The sequence below is a fragment of the Lissotriton helveticus genome, chromosome 2_1 (assembly GCF_964261635.1).
Source record: "Lissotriton helveticus chromosome 2_1, aLisHel1.1, whole genome shotgun sequence".
Classification (NCBI taxonomy): domain Eukaryota; kingdom Metazoa; phylum Chordata; class Amphibia; order Caudata; family Salamandridae; genus Lissotriton; species Lissotriton helveticus.
Window position 1 is genome coordinate 1,146,527,905 of NC_136059.1, and position 22,923 is coordinate 1,146,550,827.

General features: G+C 43.7%; 1 protein-coding gene across 3 annotated transcripts in view; it reads right to left on the reverse strand.

Moving 5' to 3' along the window:
• Nucleotides 1-22,923, reverse strand: part of RIGI (RNA sensor RIG-I) — a 568,474-nt gene that overhangs the window by 386,054 nt on the left and 159,497 nt on the right. For all 3 annotated transcript variants that reach the window (XR_013607126.1, XR_013607125.1, XM_078675991.1), the window contains exon 4: nucleotides 17,995-18,145. Coding sequence is in view for 1 of the 3 variants with exons in the window: in XM_078675991.1 (XP_078532117.1) it covers nucleotides 17,995-18,145 (151 nt within the window). In the remaining 2 variants the exon portion in view is untranslated. The remainder of the gene's footprint in view (nucleotides 1-17,994; nucleotides 18,146-22,923) is intronic.

Consider the following 22,923-nt stretch of genomic DNA (forward strand, 5'->3'; position numbering starts at 1 on the left):
CGGGAATTCATTAAAAAAAACATGGTATTCCTGCTCTGGAATGCCCACTCCCTTTCCATGAAAGGAAATTTACTCACATGATACCCTTGTGTTTGTAAATGCTTTTTAAGGATGCAAAAACAACTTACATGAACTGCAAAAGTCATTGTGCACTATTAGAAGAAGCTATTTACGTGCTTATGACAAATTAACATGCACAAATAGCATTGCAGAGTATGTGCTTGCTTTGTTTATTATATTTTCAGTGTTTTTGGACTACTACAAGGAATACTGATGTGCATGTTGAATAAAAGTACTATAATAAAAAAACAATAGTCAGACACCCAACCTTGTCGTACCTGCAGAATTTAATGAAGTGCTACAACAACAACTGCTTTGCAATAAAAATTGCGTCACTATTCTTTAAAAACATAGTCTTAGTAGAGCAACTTGAGTGGCTCACTGTGATGTATCTTTTGCAGCTTTGTTTACGGAAACATTGATTGTTTTTTTTCTCATTTAGCAAGCTACATTTTATACGTTCAGGAGGAAAAATAGGAATGGGAAATTTAGCTGAAAAATAAACAGCGCACATTTATATAATTATATTTATTTGGTTGTATTATAGGTAATTGTCCAATTCTGTTGTATATGTATGCATATGTGTTAGAGTTAAATTAGCACTGTAGTATTAGTATACTGCCAGAAATATCAACAACAAAGTAGTTCAGGTAATTGAATAAATGTATTAGTACAGGTGTGATGGAAACAAAGTGATGAGTTAGGAAGGAACAAAAATGTAGGAAGATCAGAAATGCCTACAGAATTTTCATGTCGTTAAAAGTGGGAATTTTATAATGTTGTATGAAATAAAATGTAATACGATAGCTTTGCACTCACCTGTATTTGTACAAAGAGTGTTTCTGTCCAAACAAAACAGCCAATTTGTGTTAACTGCAGTAGTACCTGTGAGAAAGAACATAAAGTTATTAATGAGTTAATGTAAGAATAAAACTGAAAAATGTATTTTGTGGAGTATTATTAATGTGACTCAGGTCTAGTAAAGATAGCATTTTAAGTGCTGATGAATACTTAAAATACAGAGAAGTACTTTGAAGATGATGTAACAAATTGGCATATATTTATTATTTAATTTAGTTAACTACATGAAAAAAAGTGTTCCTTTTACATCTTGTAATTAATATACATTTAGGGGTCGATTCCGATTCGGGAAACAAATCCGTACGACGAATCGTATTCGTAGCCGTTTCCGTACGAATCGTACAAATCCATCCGAATTGCGTAGTACGATCCGTAGGAAAAGAATACGTACAAATGTGTGCGAACCGTACGAAAAGCAAGGGAAAATCTGTATGATACAGGACCCTCACGGTGAACCGTACGAATCGTAAACATGCTGTATGACCCGACAAGTATGATCCGGACTGGGGAACGAGAACGCGATTCGTACGGAAAACGTCGCATGAGCAATTCGTACGGAGACCCACACATTCACATACACACCGTACCCCAGCAATCATGGGGGTACGCAACGTACCCCTATGCTCTATACCTCTACGCACCGTACCCCGATGCACTGTACACCTACACACCGTACACCCATGCACCATACACCCATGCACCATACACCCATGCATCGTACCCCTATGCACCGTACCCCTACGCACCGTACCCCTGCAATCATGGGGTGCACTCTCGTACCCGGGGGGGTCCGTGTCGTACGCGGTTCGAGGCGAAATATGCTTTTACGGACGTTTTAAACTCCCGTAGGAAAAGAGTTGTATGAAGTGTTGTCGTAACGAATTGTACTTGCTGGTTCGTGAAAAGCTGCTTCAATCCGTACGGACGTCGCGTGCTGCGTGTTCCGAATGCGATTTGTACGTATTTTTAAGCCGCATGGTCTTTCGTACGATTCGTATGGAGATCTGCTATGGGTTCGGATCGTACTTCATCATATTTACGGGGATGTTGATGGTGTACAATTCGTACGGGAAAAATGCTCCACACGGCGATTCGTCGGGGATTTTACCAAATCGGAATCGACCCCTTAATGTACAGTATTAGGTAACTTGTTTGTATGTACCAGCATGATTGTAAATTGTGGTACTTAGATATTCTTCAGTTATATATTGTGATGTGTTTATTATTTGATATTGGAAATAACAGATGGGGCACATTAGAATGTAGAAATTGTTTTTAATGTATGGCAACGCAATTGAAAAAAAGGTATTGTAGCACTTACCTCTTACATAAGACATAAAGTAGAATAGTAGTCAAATCATTAATGTAGTATTCTAGTTTAAACTAATTCTCTAGTGTAGTGTAACGCAAAGAAAAGAAATATTAATACAATAGATTTAACACAAAAAGAATTGCTTTGCTAAAAGCATAACTTAACTTGTGACACAACTGTAGTTAGCTATTTTGTTGTGAATAAGAACAGATGAAATATAAAAATGTATTTGCATTCTCAATATTACTTTGGGACTGCAGAGGAGTTTTGATGATACGATGTTTAGCATAGCTTTGTAGCATATGGTGAGTAGATAAAAACCTGCTAATTTAAAAGAATCCTGGAACATTTACAATTGAAAAATGATGTCCCAAAAAGTTGAAAAGCTTAAACATTTGGAGTACACAGTTTCTATAAAAGTTACTAAGTGATGAGAAAGCATTTCATTGTTTGGCCCTCATTACGAGCGGCCAGGTTAATTGCGATATATGAGGGTAAATGCTGTTACTGTACATATCACAATTTTTGTTTCTGTGATACATATTTGAAGGTCAAACCTGTTGAACTTTATTGGGGAAAATGCCTGCTATTAACCAGAACATGTGGATTTCGGTGTGGTAAACAACAACATCAGCATTTCCAAAAAACTTGTAATTGGGTGATATTTATCACGCATAATAAACTCCATCTCAGCGTAATCTGATTTTATAAGGTAAGATAAATATCACATCATCTACAGGACTGCAAAAGTATGTTTGTAGTAACTTTAGAACAGCTCCTCTGCTTTATCTCCAATTATAACATGCATTAAACCTCTTCAGGTTTGAGCTGGAAGTTTACAGTCTGTAGCCTTTGACCTAGCAACTTCATTAGCAGTTCTAGTAAGCAGCTACACAGTGCTACTATATTTTACAGATATCACACGATATTCCACAAATAAAAAGAAGTAAGTGTTTAGAATATATACATTATTTAAAAAGGCACAGGTAATAACAAAGTAACTCACTGTAACTGTATTGGTAAGGAAACTCAGAGAATCTTCTTCCATTTCTCTCCTTGTATTATATACAATTCTCTTCAAAAGTTCAGTTGAAGACATTAATTGCTTTGCAGGGCCTCCCTTTTTACTAAGTGTTGGTTGTTTAATGGCCTAAAACCTTGAGGGTTAATTTTTTGCTGGTTTAAGTCTGTAATACATCAGTATTTATATTTTCCTTTTGATCATCATTACTTGTAAATCAGATTCTAAAGCTGTATGGTGCCTTATTCCTTTAGTGCTTAATCTCCTACCTTGGAGAAGTCTTGTAAACACATGATGCTACATTACAAACACTTAGGGCCTCATTACAAGTATGGCGGTCCTGGGACTACTGTACTTGCAGCAGCGGTGCAACAGCCACCACCTCGGTGGTCCAACTGCACTATAACAATGGTGGCGGTCGGACCTCCACAAGACCGCCACCTCAGCCAGGATCCAGGATAACGCTGCGGCAGTCGTCTGAAAAGGGGCTGAATATGCTGGTGGTGCTGATGCCGGTAATGCTGAGCATATTGCGAGCTGCAATTTTACTGTATATTTCATGGCAGGGACCCGCTATGATAAGGGGGGCGTAAATGCAAGTAAGGGGGATCTAAAAGGGCCCCTGGGTGAATCTGACCACAGGGATGCATGCGGCGGGCACATGTTGTGCCCACCTACAATTGCACCTTTGTGGGTGACTGTGTGGCACACCGTGAACGTACGTGCTGCAGGCACTCTCACGGCTGAGGTAGGCTGTTCAGGCTCTCCTAGGAGCCAAACATACCCGCCGCCATGACACTGTTGCCAGACCGCACGCCCACCCTGGATTTAACTCATAATGCAGCGGGCGGGTTCACCATGGGATTGGTGATGCTCCTGAGACCGCCGTGGTGGCGGTCCAAGAGGAAGACTACTCAACTCGTAATAAGGCCCTTATTATTTTCCAGCTTGTGATCGATTCATTACATTTACAAACATTAATAAAATGGGGACCACTGAAGGAAAATGTGGTGCAGATGTCTCATGCCATTGGTAAGATAAATATCATTTACAGGAGTGATCCTGTTCTGGACCTAGGGTTATGGTGTATAAAGGTACCCCCTATACCATGATCATAAATACTTTCAAAAGAAGCGTCCCTCATTCACGCCTCAAATTTGTTAATCTATGACCTTTGTGCATCTTTCTTAACTTGAATGCTGATATCTATTATTAGTATAAGTCATACCAACAGAACATAAAATGACAAAAAATGTATTTGTAACTGAATGTCATTATTTTTTCCCTTTTTTAAAAATACCACCCATAATACATTCACTGATATACAAGCATGTATTATGTACCATTTGGAAAAATCCTTATACACACATCAACATAAAGGACATGTACATACAAAATCTTGCGACATTACATAAACATATCACATTTGTCATTTCCTTGATGTGCAAAACACGGTAAATGCATACTGTGACGAGTGTCCTATGGTGTAACACTAGAAGACTTACATGTTTGTAGGCTTTGGGTCCATGTTTTGACCCTCAGTGGAGTAGTCCAAACAATATTACGTAGCCTTTTTTGTGGTCGGAGATCATTGGCTTGGTCCTGGAGGTATCAATACTCTCCTTGTCATTATAATAAATTAATTATTTCCTTCTTGGTTAAGGATTGACTCCTGGCCACCTAGATTGGTGGCCAGGAGTCAATGCCTAACCATTTGAATTATGAAAATGTCATGTAGGCATCATGAGTTATGTACAATAAAGCAATAAATAAAAGAATGATTAAATCCATATCTGGTTATTTGCATTATACGTAGCTTGCAGCCAAGAGTGTGTGGTTTAAATTAACCTGTGAATCTACATCCCATAAACATATTTTAGGAGAGTCGGATTTACTATAGCGCTTAGTATTGCAAGCACTATTTGTAATTAGGCTGCATGCTCACAATTAGCCTTGTTGTTATTTGCATGGGTGATCGCAGGTGGATTAACCATTAGCCCAAGCATATTGGTAAGACTGGGGCTCACTTCTTTATCGCAAATACCACTTTATTATTAACTCCTCTGTAACCTTTAGAAAATTTCGCACTGAGCTGTGTGTTTGCGAAGTGGGAGAATCATATATGTATTGGTATGGTGCCCATTTTTGTCTCTGTATGTACATGTTTGGTGCAATATTGATGCAGGCAACTTACATGTTTGGTGCATTATTGATGCAGGCAACTCTTCAGAATAAGCGCTTCACATCAATATGCCAAATTGGTTTCCTGATCCCCATTCTCCTGTCGGATTCCGGTTAGCCAGTGACATTGGGCCTCCGATTTGTGTGAGTTCCGAGAAGGGAAGAGGAGGCGTGGGGCCTGATGTCATTTACATGTTAGCAGGCTCGGTAGTCAGGCTCTTGGAGGCAAGGTAGTCAAGCTCTTAGAGGAGTGGCCACTCTTGGCCTTATCTGCAGCGCTATCGATCTAGAGTGATGTCTACAAGGGGAGGGGCACCACTTCCTAATGGGGTGGGAAGCTGCCATTGTATGGATCCTTTCGCACCAGTGCTGAGTTGCAGAATGGAAAATTCTAATTTATCAACAATGAATGGAATTTCAATGAAACTGCATTGTCTGTCAACGCAACTGAGTGGCAAGTTCTTCTCTATTTTCTTAGTCCTCACCACCACATCCCCAAGGAAAGCTATGCTTCTTGGTCTTGGTCTCCAAAACCTTCCTCACCTCCATGGGAAATTCCCAATTCATGGTCCCAGAAGAAAGCCCTGGTTGAATTTGAAGCTTTCAGTAAAAATATGGTGGGAAAAAGGTAGACTGAAAACAATTGTAAAACATGTTATCTTCTACAAAAATGGAATATAAAAATTAAAAAGTTGTGGTTCCCCCCCAAAAAATATTGAGTAATGTTGAGCGTAAAAGGAGAAAATTAAGTGTATTAGGGGTAATGGGGAATCTTCCTACTAAAGTAGAGAGAAGCATTTACAGTAGGGTGGAGAAGGTACTGGGTATTAGTAAGGGGCTATTAGGATTCAGGGAAGGGTAGCATTAAGGCATAGTAAGGGATGTGTATTGTTTAGGGACTGGCAGGTTTAAGAGGTAGTTAGGGGATTTTAGGGTTCAGTGAAAGGTAGTACTAAGGATTAGTAAGGGTTTTGTAGGTTTGAGGGAAGGGAAGCTTTAAGGGGTGGTTTGGGGTTTTACGGACTGAGGAATAGGAAGTGTGACGGAGTACTAAAGGGTTATTAGGGTACAATTATATAAATTAAAGAATGCATTTAACAAAAACGTTTAAAAATCAACATTTTTGGAATTGCCATAGCTAATAATGAAGGACAGGACATTATTACATCAACAATTCCAACTCCACTTTAATGTAGTCAACATTTTTAGAAGCCATCTTTATTACACACAAGCCAGCCTTCATAAAGTTTACATTTTAAAGCAGAACTGCATCAGCAGCCACTGTCACAGGAATAACCTGTTACCACTACTGCAACATGTCATTCACAGCACTTTGATGCTGCCTACTTTTTGAGGACCTGGACTGGCAGTTTGGGCTGGACTGTTCCCATTGGGCGCATATGGCTGGGTTCAAACTGGAATGGCACGGGAAGCAAAAGAAAGATGGATTTAGGCCCAGATCTCTGTCCTGGGGCGAATATAGGACATTGTTCTGCATTCTGTTGATCAATTGTTCTTTTTGCATTTGTCACCCCGAGTGAGACAGGTTTGCCCAGACGTGGGTCCAGTGCTCTCCATGCCACTGGAATCAAGCTATCCTGGCTGATGAGGGGTAAAACCCCCAAACCAGTCCTAGGTTGATTGTTTCCAGTCCAGGGAAGACCTGGCCTGGCAGTACGGGCTGGACTGTTCCCAATAGGTGTTGGGTCAAGACTGATTTGCAAATGGCTGGATTCAAACTGGAAAGGCACAAGGAGCAAAAAAATGATGGATTTAGGCCCAGATCTCTGTACTGGGGAGAATGTATGACATTGTTCTGCATTCTGTTCATCAATTGTTTTTTTTTGCCTACCTTTCACCACCAAAAAAGACACATTTTGCGGGACACCAATGTTCTGTGAATGGAAAGTCTCACTGTCTCATCTTTAAAACCATCTCCCCACTACCTCCAAGGTACAGTCCTGCTTCTAGGCTGATGACAATTAGCCCCTGCATCAATGTTTGAAAAATGACAATAAAACACCTGCATCGATGTTTGAAAACAGCAGTCTGGCCAGTTCCCAACCAAGCCAGCTGCAAGGCTGGGGAAGAGGGCAGTGCCGGCAATGCTCAGTGCACCCGCCGGAACCCCTATGCATAGATGGAGGGCCTTAAGGCAGAGCAGAACTGTCACGCAACTGGGAAGGTATCAGTAGATGGACAGGCACGGGCGCCATTTCCAAATAGCTGGGGAGAGTTGCTGAAGCCTTATTGCCCCTGTGAAGAGCTACAGAAAGGAAATTGGAATTTCATTAAAATCAAGGGTATCTTCAACAAAGTTGCAGTTTGTAGCTCTTCTGCATGCATCAAAAGTTGATTTTATTCATATGCTCCTCTAACCATTTGGACCCATGTCAAGAGCCACAGTTGGATTGGGATTAAAACTAGGCACGGGCACCCCAAAAAGGTGGCCCACGTTTGTGGATTGCAACTTTTCGCAAAACACTGCTTCAGTAGTATAAGATGGAGAGGGTGGGGGTTCTCTAAAAGATGCATGTTTTCTTAACTTCACTGAGATACAGAAAACTGCAACCGTTGACAGGACTTTTTGTGCATGGATTAGTATACACTGGTGAACCACGCCTGAATATATATGTGAGGCAACTTCTGCTCAGTTCCCCTGCTCAATCTCCATACATTAATGTGTCTGTAGCCAGCCCAAGTCAGTTTTTTATATCAATGGGCCAACCCACTGGGGGACTGGCAATGACAACTCCGCCCCTTGGTGAAAAATGGGTAACAGTGGCCCATCTGCCTTCAGTTCAGGTCTCTAAAAGCCGCTCAGGCCCCGCTGGGCTGCTGGCGGCATCTAAACAGCACTGACAGATCCCAATACGGCCACTACGCTGCCCAATAACACCGGCCCGCGGCTGCAACTTGGATACCGGTCCATTATCGCCCATGGCCAAGTGTCCACTTTACCAATCTGACCCTGTCAAGAGCAGCCCACCCAAGCCTTCACTGTCGAACCACTCAATGCAGCAACCTTCGGGTGATGCTGACCTTTGCGCATTCTGATGCCCGGTCCTGCCCACACCTTCAACCTATGGCTAAGTACCACTGCTTGATCCCGGACACCACCCAGGGCCTCATTTACAAGGACCCTGTGCCACCGGAACGTCACTTTTAGTGATGTCCGACAGCTAACACTGCAGAGCCATATCTGCAAAGCCATGTGATGCCACACTTTGCAGCTTTTTATGGTCTTGTGTATATGGACTGAGGCAAAGCAGCACAAGTCGCTACGTTGCCTTACCCTGCAATACGGAGGGGTGCCATGGGCGACACAGTGGGTGTTCCCATGTAACAACCATGGATTTTGACACATTTCCAGATTTACGAGTTATCGTAAACCAGGGAATGTGCCAAAGCCTTCGCCTCCCCAAGGGTGGCGTAGAGGATTCGCAACGAGGAGAAATAACATTATTTCTCCTCGTTTTTTCCTTTCTATGTGTGCTGCGTTTTCTGCAGCATACACAGAAAGCGGAAATCCTAAAAACAATCATCCCTACAAAGCAAACACCCTCGCAACATCGTGCAAGGTTGGCGCACGACAGCCATTTGTCCGTCAGCACTGGGGAAGAAGACAGGAATGTGCCATATCTGATCGATACAGCGCATTCCTGCCCTTTTCATTTGGCGTAGGGCAGCGCAGCAGGAAGGCTTATGGCGCTGCCCAACAGAAAAAGCTTGTAAATGAGGACCCCAGTTTCTAAGGAAAGTTTTGCTACCTCATCACAGTCAGGGCTAGCTTTAGTGTTGGCGGCACCCGGTGCGACAATCACTTTTGGCGGCCCCACGTCCCATGACCACCTCCTCGGATTCTCTCACTACCACATGCAAAAGTGCCCCTCATCTCTCCTGTCATAAGATATTGCTAAATACAGCTCCCCCATGAGGTCACAGCGCCCCCTCCACAGGTCAGCGCCCAGTGCGGCCCTGATCACAGTTCCCGACACCTCTCTCAAGGCAATATATTAACATTAAAAGTTTTTTGTTTTTTTTAGGAATGATTAGAGCATTGGAGGGGTAGGATTAAGGCTGAAGCAAGGTCTAAAGTTAAGGATAGCGTTAGTAAATGGAAGCATTAGGAGTGTAGTTAGGGTAAGAAATGGAGCTGGGGTTTTATGAGGTTGTAGGAGGGCATAAGGTTAAAAACATCTTATCATTTAACCTTCGACATGGGGGGTCAATAGATATTATTTGGGTTGGGGTGTGGTTTAGGGCAGAGGTTAGAGAAGCGGCTAAGATATGGACTAGAGTTGGGGTTTCTCGACGTAACCACATCAATGGCACATTACTGTGCTCATGCTGCCCTCTAACGGTGCGTTTTAATTTGAAAAAATGAGTTTCAGTCTTTAAATTAGGCAACATTCGTGTGTAATCCTCTGCTCCCCTCCAGTGCTTAAGAGCTGTAATCATGCACACAAGTCGTGAAGAAGAGTTTAAATTGCTTCATGCAGTAAAAACACAATGAAAACGAAAGCTCTCTACATGCACTACCTAAAGAATTGAATGTGACAAAAAGGGTGATGTTAATTGTACTTGTTTACATGTAAAATAGTATCTCACGTATTCCAGTGGCGGAAAAAGCAAAGAAAGATGGTGACTTCAAAGCTGACTGGCAATGTCTCAAGTCGAGTCCTGACCCAAGATTCAATGGCTGAAGCACAAGAGTCAGTTTCTCTCTCTCTCTTTCTCTCTGTATATATACACACACACATGAAAATGTATCTGACTTGGCGAGTGTTTGTGAAGATGAAGAAGCATTCAAGCATGGTAACAAAGCACCGATTTCTATTTCAAGAGAAATAGGTGAGCCGCACTATTGATGGTGAAAAGACGAAGGGCCTTATCTACAAGAAGGTGACTCAGCGTTGCACCGCGAGCCATTTGGCTGCGCCGCACTGAGTCACTTTCAAAGCACAGAGATGCGACATATTTACAATAATATGTCGCATCCCTGTGCTTTCTCCTGAGCTGGTGCACAATTGACAGACATGCACCAACGCAGGCACCATTGCACCATGGTGCAAGGGTGTCTACTTTTCAGGATACATTGTTTTTGTGCAGGAAGGGACAAAAACAATCATGGGAGGTGATTTCCTCTTACTATGTGTGTTGCAGAATGCAGCACGCATAGAAAGAGGAACAAGCATTTGCAATGCAATAGGTCTTGCATTTACGCAAGTTTGAGCTATTGGCATTGTACATGAGAATGCCTTTTATTTTTGTTTGGTTTTTAAAACATAAATAAAAGGCATTGTCATTTACAATGCTAAAAGCTTAAACTCTCACAAATGCGAGATCTATTGCATTGCAAATGCTTGTTAAATTACTCTGGCTTCCCCTAGAAGACCTCTTTTTTTTCCCATTTTGTTTTAAATTGGATACTTATGGGGGTGTGGCCAAGCAGCGAATCGTATTGGCCGTTGGCTAGAGGAGCTCCGGCGCCCGTGACTTTCTCCTAACTATCTGTTACACCAATCCAGCTCCACCTGCGTTAGGGAAACGCATATACCTCGCTGCCACCACCCCGCTGTGCGACAAATGCTTGGGCGGCCGTAGTGCCGACAAATGCGTGGTAGGTCGTAGTGCAGCCAATGGAAGACTAAGGCCCGATCTACCTTCCCCTGCTGAGCGCTGCAGCACAAGTGACTGGGCGTGGTGACTTGAGTTGGAGACCCGCCACCCACTCAAAGCTGTGGTTGCGGCCTGCGCCAGGCCCGGAATGAAGTGAGGCCCATGATCTGCGGAGGACATCAATACCTCTATAGTGGCGGAGCTGGGGAGGTGCTAGTGGCCTCGGGCGGCCATTGCACACACCTGCGCAGAAACAAGGTAAGCGCCTCGGGTCGCGCTGCAGACGGGGCTCTATATCTTTAGACCCTGCGGGGCTGGGTGCGGCGACCGGGTGTGCCTTGACTCTCCTCCCACCCTTGACCTCCGCAGCCACCTCCAGCAGAGACTCTTCCAAGACGCATGACTGCAAAGCCGGGGGGGGGAGGAGGGCATGATCCCACTGGCACCAGCCATGAGGATCCTTGATTGTGCCCGACCAGGGGTTGCCTAGCATGGCCATGTTGGGCAGATGGGTAGTGACGGGGGCAGGCATCCACCAAAGCCTGCCTCCTTGAGTCCCAGACAACAGTGAATGCCCGGGGCGGGCCTCCTCTCCCTGCTCATACACTACATCGCCTAACCACCTGCTGGGAACGTGCCCAGGACAGTGCAGCAACAACAGGGCACTCACCACTCGCTCTACATAGCGCGTACTCTGATTATGCCCTGACACAGCCTGCCGCCTACCTGAGTTGCCCCCTGGGCCCGAGGATAGGCATCCTGTGACGTGGGCCCTCGCAACTTGGTCTGCAGCGGAACAGCCAATTTCCCAGTGGCCTCCACACCTCAACTCACCTCCTCCTGTTGCAGCCTGTAGCCAAGCCCGGGATTCACAGGTGTCCATAGTGGTTGTGGATCCTGCAGGGCTGATGTATTGCTGCGAATATGTTAGGGTCCAGGGTACAGAAAGGTATACAAACCAACAAACTTTACAAGTACACTGGCCCAAAATCGATGCTCCCAGACCCCCAGAAGGTGGCCACCACCTCAAAGAATACAGAAGGGGCATCCGCAGACTTGACGCTCCAGGACGTCCTTGACGTCATATCCAGAGTCAGGGTGTCCCTTGGTCAGAGGATGGACACTGTCGCCATGGACGTCATGCTCCTCAGAGCAGACCTCACGAAAAACGGGGAGACGGTCAAGTAACTGGAACTCACCACCTCCAGTCGGATAGAGGACATGTCCCAGCTGTAACGCGAAGCTAACGAACTGCAAACCTTCCGGAATCACGAGGAGGAGATGCTGGACGACTATGAAGGGCGCACCCGTCGCAACATTGTGCGCATCATCAGGGTCCCGGAGAAAGTGGAAGGGCAGGCCGCGGATCTTTTTGTGGAAGACCTTATCCTTACGCACCTCCAGCCCAAGGGACTGTCACAGTTCTTTGTGGTCGAAAGGGCGCACAGAGTCCCGGGTGGGATGCCAAAGCTTGGAGCACTGCCCCGGACGATCTTGGCCAGATTACTAAACTTCTGTGATCGAGATATAATCCTATGTAATGTATCAAGGACCCCCTGGTTAGGATATGGCTCCTGGGTCAGGGAAACAGTTTTTTGTGCAAAGGTATATACCCAGGCAGACTAAACAAACAAGGTCTGGCTTTTCTTTAAAACATATTATACATTATACAAAAAACACACACAAAACCATAGAAATGGCGCAAAGAACTGTAATGATATCAAAATTAATCTTTAATTTTGCTAAACAAATGAATAAATACATATAGATAAGTATACATGATATACCCAGTAAAAGCTAAAAAATTATTGATATACTCCTTTTTTATAAGAATCACAAGATTTCATCAACAATTATCAGTAAAAAATACATATTCCTGATTCAGGCGGACTTGGCTGTATCTGTCTACGCGTTTCGACAATCTATTCTGTCTTCCTCAGGACAAATGAATATTCAGCCATTGTTCTAAAAGTCTTTATGTTTTCGACATACTAAAAAACTCTATTGGAGGGAGTGAGGCACCTTTCTTCAATTTTTGGAGTAGGTATGTGAAATCTGTTCAGATGTAATTCACTGCTCCCATCTCACTTCTACATCCTACTTTCAATGATCCTCCTGGTAGTTTTCTTTAAAATTCTTTAAAAAGCAGTCCAATCTTCAATATAGATATCGAGTGATCCTGTGCTTTTTTTATATGCGTACTGTTTAAGTTCCTCGCAAATGACGGACCGTAGGAGTTGTTAGGGGGCACACCTGCGTGATGGGCGTAGTTTTTAGATCGCCTTGACAGATCTTTGAGATTTTAGTAAGATGATTACAATTTACTACGTTTTTTTTCTCCTTTTCAGTGGTTCGTGCAGGAAAGAAGGAAATCCTTTTGCTTTTTAAAGAATTTTAAAGAAAACTACCAGGAGGATCATTGAAAGTAGGATGTAGAAGTGAGATGGGAGCAGTGAATTACATCTGAACAGATTTCACATACCTACTCCAAAAATTGAAGAAAGGTGCCCCACTCCCTCCAATAGAGTTTTTTAGTATGTCGAAAACATAAAGACTTTTAGAACAATGGCTGAATATTCATTTGTCCTGAGGAAGACAGAATAGATTGTCGAAACGCGTAGACAGATACAGCCAAGTCCGCCTGAATCAGGAATATGTATTTTTTACTGATAATTGTTGATGAAATCTTGTGATTCTTATAAAAAAGGAGAATATCAATAATTTTTTAGCTTTTACTGGGTATATCATGTATACTTATCTATATGTATTTATTCATTTTTTTAGCAAAATTAAAGATTAATTTTGATATCATTACAGTTCTTTGCGCCATTTCTATGGTTTTGTGTGTGTTTTTTGTATAATGTATAATATGTTTTAAAGAAAAGCCAGACCTTGTTTGTTTAGTCTGCCTGGGTATATACCTTTGCACAAAAAAAAAAAAAAAATCGAGATATAATCCTTCAGGCCGCCAGGAATGCCCCGCCACTCCACTATGAGAACTCGGATAGCTCCTTCTTCCCGGATTTTACCCTCAATGTGCAGAAACAGAGATGATCATTTTTGGCAGTCAAGAAGAAGCTCTGGGATAGGGCCAGTTAAATCTGAGATGTTGGTCCGAGCTCGCCTCAGGGTTCAGACGGATGGTAGAGCTTGCTTCTTTGATTGTCTGGAAGATGCTGCGGACTGGCTTGAGGGCTGGAGAGGGGCGGAGGAGTATAACGCCCACAGATGAGTGCCCGCAAGCTGCTCTTGGGCTCTAAGACTGTCTCTGAACTGTAAGATGCATGTACTGAGAATCTTGAAGGGATGGTTGGGCCTCTGCTGGGAGGTTCTGGGCCTGGAGGGGCCCGGTGGGGGCTCGTTCTTACTAAATGGGGAACTGTATTGAAAATGCGTAGTTCTATCAGTTTGCAAATTTAAAATAGGAGCCTAATTGTTCTTGTTCTCCAGGGGAGGGTTCACGTGGTAACTGCCTCCACCCCCAAGTTAAACTACAGTCAGATTCCAGTTCGGGCGACAGGCACTCTGCATAGTGTTTGATGGGCAGTTTTAGGCCCAGAGTGCAGGGGAGCAGGGTGAGGGGATGTTGGGTTGGAATGGGGGATTTTAGTTTGTTTTTCTTTGTTCTTTATCTACACACATTGACTGGTCAATTCTTCGAGCTGGAGCAAATAGGTAGGAACTCTTGCCATAATCCTGGGGACCCACCGTGGCGGACACTTTAGACTGTTAAGCTGGAAAGTTAATGGTATGTGGGACAAGCTCAAACGCAGCATAGTCCTGCAACATGTCAAATGACCTTCCCCTGAGGTGGTGATCCTCCAGGAGACACACCTAGTTGGCAACTCCTGTAAAGCGCTGTACAGATAGGACTATAGACTGGTGACACACTCTGGGTTCACTCCTGGGTCTCAGGTAGTAGGTATTATGATCAAAGATCCTTTCCACTCGATGTGCAGCACACATGGGTTGATGATATGGGGTGATATGCGGCGGTGCCCAGACGTTGGGTGGGTTCATCCCTTACTCTATTGTCGGTGTATGTCTCCCCGGGACTTCAGAGTCTGACGTTCAAAGATCTGGGTGTGCTCTTACTCTCATTCCCTGGAGGCCGTTTGGTAATGGATGGAGACTTTAACTCTGTGGTCTCGGGGCTTCTGGACCGCCACCCCCCACGGGAGACTACATCTTCGCAGAGGTGGCTCCTCTACTTTCGGGATGCATTGGGATTGGTGGATGTGTGGTGCACATTCCACCCGGACGCCCACCAGCATACCTTTTATTCTGGGGCACATGGAAGCCTCTCCTGTATTGGCTATCTATTGACCCCTGCGTCCCAGATCGTAGAAGTGCAGGAGGCTAGATACATGGCAAGGGGTATATTGGATCACTATCCGCTCTGGGCACATCTGATCATGGTGGAGGGGCAGGTTGGAAGGGTCGCGCCCATCAACCCCTGGGACCTCTGTAATCCAGCTGTTAAGAAAACACACCTCCAGACTATTGTTAGCTACTTTCGCAACAAAAAGGGCATGGTGCAGTCCGCAAAGGTCCTGTGGGAAGCGTTTTAGACAGTGCTTAGAGGGCAGGCCCTGCCCGCGATTGCTGGGGCTTGGAAGGATAAGCAGAAAGAACTAGTGCAGGTGGAGAGTAGAGATTCTCCTCCTTGAGGAAACTGAGGCGGAGGACTTTGCACCGGAGACGCTCCGCATCCTGAAGCTCAAATGAGATGAGTATAGAAGCTTTGCCACAGACGTGGCCAAAATGCTAGGAAGTGAGAAAGCCGGTAGGCTGTATGACCTTGGGGACAAGGCCGGGAAACTGTTGGACTGGTTGGATAAAAAAGAAGTGGCCAACGGCTGGTCCCTGAATTGACAGACGAGAAGGGGCTGACAGTGACCGTCCCGCAAGCAATCTCACATTTGTTTGCCGCCTACTACGGCTCTGTGTACAGCTCGACCTCTGCTCTACGTTGCTGATTCTGAGGGGCTCCTCAGGGATATTCAGATGCCGACTGTATATATAGACAAGGGGATGAACCGGCATATAGAATGGACAAGTGGTTGTTACCAGGAGGCACTTACTACAGAGCTCTCTACTCCAGGCCCCAGAGATTTCACCTTACGGGACCATGGGGTGGGACAAAAAATTAAATCTGGCTACCCCTCTATGGGACTCAGAACGATTGGGCACACTCAGCACCACAAAAGGGTTTGACAAGTGGGACCCAATCGGAATCTCCACTATTGAAGATCTTTGGAAAAATGGTGCAATGATACTGTTCTCCGCCCTGCAGCAGAGCCACAAGCTCGCAGACTCGGAGCTCTTCCAATATCTGCAAATTAGGCATTCACTACAGTCTAACCTATCCAAATACAGCCCCCTCCCTGACACTTCGCCTTTAGAGGACAGACTCTTAGACGGTTACCTGCCAGATGGGGTTATATCATTGACGTATAAAAAACTGATTAACAACACTCCAGATCCTCTGAAGCTCTTGAGGAGCCGCTGGGAGGAAGACGGACCAAAGATAGATGATGAGGAGTGGCAGGAGGCCCTGGCCTCCCCAAGGGAGGTTGCAATTTCTGCCAGACTGTGCCTGGTCCAGCTAAAGATCCTCCATCGAGTCTATGTCTCAGGCCCAACCCTAATTAAAATGGGAAAGGTAGAAGAGGGCGTCTGCAGACAAGGATGTGCGCAGCTCGGCTCATTCATGCACATTCTTTGGGAATGCCCCCTTATCCAGTCCTACTGGTCATGAGTGCACAAGTGTATGAGTCATGTATCTGGGGTAACCAAACAGTCAGAGGCAAAAAGGTGTCTTTTGAATATCTGGGAACCCACTGACCTCAATAGCAGGGACAAACTCTGGGTTACGCTAGGACAGGTGATAGCCAAACGAAACATTGCGCAGCTGTGAGGTGTGGGAACCCACCCAGGGTGGACTCCTGGAAAAATGACAGGGACTGATGTATGTTCAGGGAAAAGACGGTCTATATCTCCCGAGGATGTCCCAAGAAATGGTCCCCTATATAGAACAAATGGAACGAATACCGTGGGAGTATCTGTGCTCCCCCCTTGATCCTGTATCAGATGACCAACTTACACCATAGTCATCGTTGTTAGCCACATTCACCTGTATATGTATGCTTATGATGGCTCTAGACTCCAATTATGTGTACTTTTTCAATGCTTGTCAAGTCAACTCTGATGGTGAATAAAAAGATTTATAAAAAAAATATTTGGTTACTTATTTGCAGTTTATAATTGGTATCAGCTTGTGGTGCCCCGGTTCAAAAGTGAAAGTTGAGCGGAGTTATGTGGGATGTCTGCTGTTGCATCGCTTGTGCCACTCCTGAGTTGTAAAAGATACCAAAGCTAGTTGTAATGTGTTTTCTTATTTGACTAAGAGGTGCGAGATACGAAAGTGAGCGTCGGGCCGGAAAGATACACAATACCGGATGGAACATGAGGCACTCAAATGTAAATACAATTCCAGAGGTTTGCATTCATGTGTGTACTGTTTAAGTGTCTATGCCATATCACTGAAAGTAATGTACGCTTCTTCAACAGCTCTCGCAACAAGCAGCATCCCACCAATAGTGCAAACAAAGTGGCGCAGTTGCAGGAAAGCATGTTGTGCCTCCCCCTTATAACTCCCCTGGCGAGGCGTACGTTTTTAGCACTGCCTCAGTCTTACGATTTCTCATAAATCTGGGGTAGTGTCAAAAAGCCATGGATGTTGCTGGGAACGCCCCCAGCAACACCCATTGCATGGCCCTTTAACGCAGAAAACTGCGTTAAAGGGAACAATATTTATGAGGCAGCATTAAGCCAAAAAAGTGTCTGATGCTACTTTTTTCAATAGTACTTACTATGAGATATAGATATATAAAATACATGTTCAGCAAATCAGTCAGCATTTAGGTTCACCTACCTGCTTTTAAGTCCCATAGTTCAAGAACATTATAGTACCTCTCGTTCTCCAACGCAATAGAAAATGTTTTAGGCCACTCTTCCTTGTCTGAGCGGAGGAGGCAGTCAATAAGTTTCTCAGCCCCAGCCATTAGACCTTTTACTTCTGCCATCTGCATTAACATAAAATATGGCTTAAAACCCTTTTGCTCTATTTATTACATACTAAAGCAACATAGAAATCATCCTCTCAGCAGATAGAAACATTCTGTGACAACAACTATTTTTAAACATGGTTTAATGAACATTCAGATACCGAATTTAATTTACCAATTGCAATGTTGTGCAGATGAAAAGCTCATTGTCTGTAACATGTAGTAGAGAAATAGTTTCTTGATGGCCATCCACAAACTGCATGTTCCCCGCATCTCATTATCAAGGATGTCATGAAGACTCTTACGAAAAGGCCATCAGGGTTCAGGAATGCTCAAACAATCACACAATTTAACATAGAATAATGGCCTTTATTTTTAAAAAAAAAGTGTGTTTGGAATTACACCTGCAGCAGCAATTTAGTACCACAAGTGGTAAATTCTGATCATTCTAAATGGAAGAAATACCACCTTACAGTAAAAACCAGTCTGCAAAGTTACAGCTACTTGTAAAGGTACCACCAACGGTAATTCTCATTACAGAAAGGAATATGCTACTTACCAGTATGTATCTGTTCTTGGCATGTTGGGCTGCTGACATTCATATCTGTGCATAGATCGCCGCCTAGTGTTGGGTCCGGATGATTGCACTTTGTTGTCTTAGAAGAGTCTTCGAAGTATTACGAGATAGGTGACTCCTCCCCTGGACTACAGTGCGCATGGGCATCTTCTCCATCCTCAGATTGTTTTTCGCCATTGTGGCAGAGATGGAGATAGTAAAGTAAGAGATGGCCATGCCAGAGATAATGCTGCAGCTGCGACAGGCACGGGGGAGGAGGGCGGGCGATATGAATGTCAGCAGCCCTACATGCCAAGAACGGGAAACAACCTTTACAACGCAACTTTTACAACGAACTACCATTACAACGAAAGTTTTACAACGCAAAAACTTTTACAACGCATACCATTACAACGCAGGATTTTACAACGCAAGTACCTTTACAACGCATACCATTACAACATAAGTATTGGTAAGTATATAAATATTTTTAAAATATTATATGTTTGGGTTTTTTGGAAAAGGGGTATTTTTAGGGTTCAGGGTCAGTTTTCAGTTTTTGGGTAAAGGGGTATTTTTAGGGTTCAGGGTCAGTTTTCAGTTTTTGAGTAAAGGGGTATTTTTAGGGTTCAGGGTCAGTTTTCAGTTTTTGGGTAAAGGGGTATTTTTGGGGTTCAGGGTCAGTTTTCAGTTTTTGAGTAAAGGGGTATTTTTAGGGTTCAGGGTCAGTTTTCAGTTTTTGGGTAAAGGGGTATTTTTAGGGTTCAGGGTCAGTTTTCAGTTTTTGGGTAAAGGGGTATTTTTAGGGTTCAGGGTCAGTTTTCAGTTTTTGGGTAAAGGGGTATTTTTAGGGTTCAGGGTCAGTTTTGGGTTTTTGGGCAAAGGGGTATTTTTAGGGTTCAGGGACAGTTTTGGGTTTTTGGGGTACAGGGTTAATTTGTAAAAATAAAATAAAATTATATTTAAATTAAATTAATTAAATGTAATTAAATAAAAATTAATTATATTTTAATAATTTAAATTAATTTAAATTAAAAAAAATATTTTTAGGGTTCAGGGTCAGTTTTGGGTTTTTGGGGTACAGGGTTAATTTGTAAAAATAAATTAAAATTATATTTAAATTAAATTAATTAAATAAAATTAAATAAAATTTAATTATATTTTAATAATTTAAAATAATTTATATTAAAAAAAATATGATATACTTACCAATATTTACGTTGTAATGGTATGCGTTGTAAAGGTACTTGCGTTTTAAAATCCTGCGTTGTAATGGTATGCGCTGTAAAAGTTTTTGCGTTGTAAAATATTCGTTGTAATGGTAGTCGTTGTAAAAGTATGCGTTGTAACGTCATACATCCGCCAAGAACAGATGCATACTGGTAAGTAGCATATTCCGTTCGAGGCATGTGGGCTGCTGAATTCATATCTGTGCATAGACTGTATAGCAGTATCTCCTCTAGCGGTGGTTACCTGTGCCAGCTGCAGCAGTTTGAAAAAGAGTTTTGAGGACAGCCTGGCCTACAGCAGCTTGCTGTTTTGCTTGCAGGTCTACACAGTAGTGTTTTGTGAACGTGTGTATGGTGGTCCATGTGGCTGCCTTACAAATGTCTTCAATAGGAATATTCCCTAGGAAAGCCATGGATGCCCCCATTTTTCTTGTAGAGTGTGCTCTTGGGGGGACGGTTAAAGTGCGTTTTGCCTTTTGATAGCATATTTGAATGCAATTAACTATCCATCTGGCTATTCCTGACTTTGATATAGTATTTCCCTTGTGTTGTGGTGCAAAAGCAACAAATAGTTGCTTTGTTTTTCTAAATGATTTAGTTCTGTCCACATAATAAAGTAGAGCTCTTTTTACATCCAATGTGTGTAGGGCTCTCTCAGCTACTGACTGTGGATTTTGAAAGAATACTGGCAGTTCTATTGATTGATTAATATGGAAATTGGATACAACTTTTGGCATGAACTTAGGGTTTGTTCTAAGAACTACCCTGTTGGAATGTATTTGCATGAAAGGTTCTTGGATTGTTAGTGCTTATAATTCGCTTACTCTTCTGAGTGAGGTAATGGCAACCAAGAATGCTACCTTCCACGTTAAGAATTGTAGTTCGCATGAGTGTAGCAGTTCGAAAGGAGGTCCCATAAGTCTGGTAAGCACTATATTTAGATTCCAGACAGGGGAAGGGGGGTGCCTTGGAGGGATCACCCTTTTTAGACCCTTCATGAAGGCTTTGATTGCTGGTACTCTAAACAGTGAAAGGTGTTGCCTGTTTTGAAGGTATGCTGCAATAGCAGCGAGGTGTAGTCGTATCGAAGAGTATGCTAACTTGCATCTTTGTAGATGCAGCAGGTAACATATGATGTTTTGTATGGAAGCGTCTAATGGGTTGATTTGGTTATTGTTGCAGTAAATAACAAATCTCTTCCATTTAGCTGCATAGCACGCTCGTGTGGTTGGCCGTCTTGCCTCCCTAATGATGTTCATGCAGTCTGGGGGCAAGTTAAGGTATCCAAACTCTAAGACCTCAGGAGCCAGATCGCTAGGTTCATCTGATTGGGATCTGGGTGTCTGATTTCTCCATGGTTCTGAGTTAGAAGATGGGGTGCAAGGCACAGTCTTTGATGAGGAACTACTGAAAGTTCTAGGAACGTTGTGTACCACGGTTGTCTCGCCCATGTTGGGGCAACTAGGATTAGCGTAAGTGAGTGTTGCCGCAGTTTGCGTGCCAACAACGGGATCAGTGGTGCTGGGGGAAAAGCGTACGCAAATCTGCCTGACCAGTTCATCCATATCGCATTGCCCTGTGACAACGGATGTGGGAACCTGGCGGCAAAGTACTGGCATTTGGAGTTTTCTTTTGTGGCAAACAGGTCTTTCTCTTGGTGACCCCACTCTTTGAAGAATGGCTGGAGAACTTGGGGGTGAATCTCTCATTTGTGTAGTTGTTGGCTGTGCCTGCTGAGCAGGTCGGCAATCTGATTGTCCTTCCCTGGAAGGTGTTCTGCTAGGAGAAAAATGTTTTTGGGAATCGCCCACTTCCATATGCTTTGTGCCAGAAGGGACAACTGTGGAGAGTGCGTTCCTCCCTGTTTCTGGATATAGTACATTGCGGTCATGTTGTCCGTCCGGATCAACACCGTCTTGCTGTACAAGTATTTCTGAAATGCTTTCAGGGCTAGGAATATCGCTAGCAACTCTAGTTGGTTGATATGCCGCTTTTTCTGTTTGTTTGTCCAGAGCCCTTGTACTGTGTATTGAAGGAGATGGGCTCCCCAGCATGTCAGTGATGCGTCCGCTGTTAGTACTAGTTGTGGAACCGGCTCTTGGAACAGTCGCCCTTTGGACAGGTTTTGTGGGTTCCACCACTGCAGAGAGTTGTGAGCGCGACTGTCTACCAACACTAGGTCTTTTAGTTGTCCTTGAGCCTGGTTCCATTGCCGTGCTAGGCATCCTTGTAATGGGCGCATTTGGAGTCTGGCATGGGGGACAATGAATATGCAGGAGGCCATCATGCCTATGAGCAGCATAAAGACTCGAGCTGGCAGAGAGTGTTGTGGCAGGAATTTGCGAATGAGTATCTGCATGCTGGCTATCCTTGCTGAGTTTGGATATGCCTTTGCTACTGAGGTATTTATAGTGGCTCCCAGGTATTGCTGTGTGTGGGATGGTTGCAGATGCAATTTTGGGTAGTTGATTGAAAACCCTAGGCTGTGTAGCAACTGAAGTGTTTGAGACGTGTGTGTTGCACACTGCTGGTACGATTTTGCTTGTATTAGCCAATCGTCCAGATAAGGGTACACATGGATGTGTTGCCTTCTGAGATGTGCTGCTACTGCCGCTAAGCATTTTGTAAACACTCTTGGAGCCGTGGTAACCCCGAAGGGCAAAACCTTGAATTGGTAGTGTTGACCTTGTATTGTGAACCTGAGATATTTTCTGTGGGCTGGATGGATGGGTATGTGAAAATACGCATCTTTGAGGTCCAGTGTTGCTAGGAAATCTCCTTGTTGTAGCAACGGGAGCATTTGCTGTAGTGTGATCATATGGAAGTGCTCTGATAGTATATATTGATTTAGGGGTCTGAGGTCCAATATTGGTCTGAGGGAACCGTCCTTTTTGAGAATAAGGAAGTATAGGGAGTATACTCCTGTCACTTGCTGGTGGAAAGGGACTTGCTCTATGGCCCCCTTTTCCAGCATGCATTTCACCTCTTGTTGGAGCAGGGTGATGTGTTCC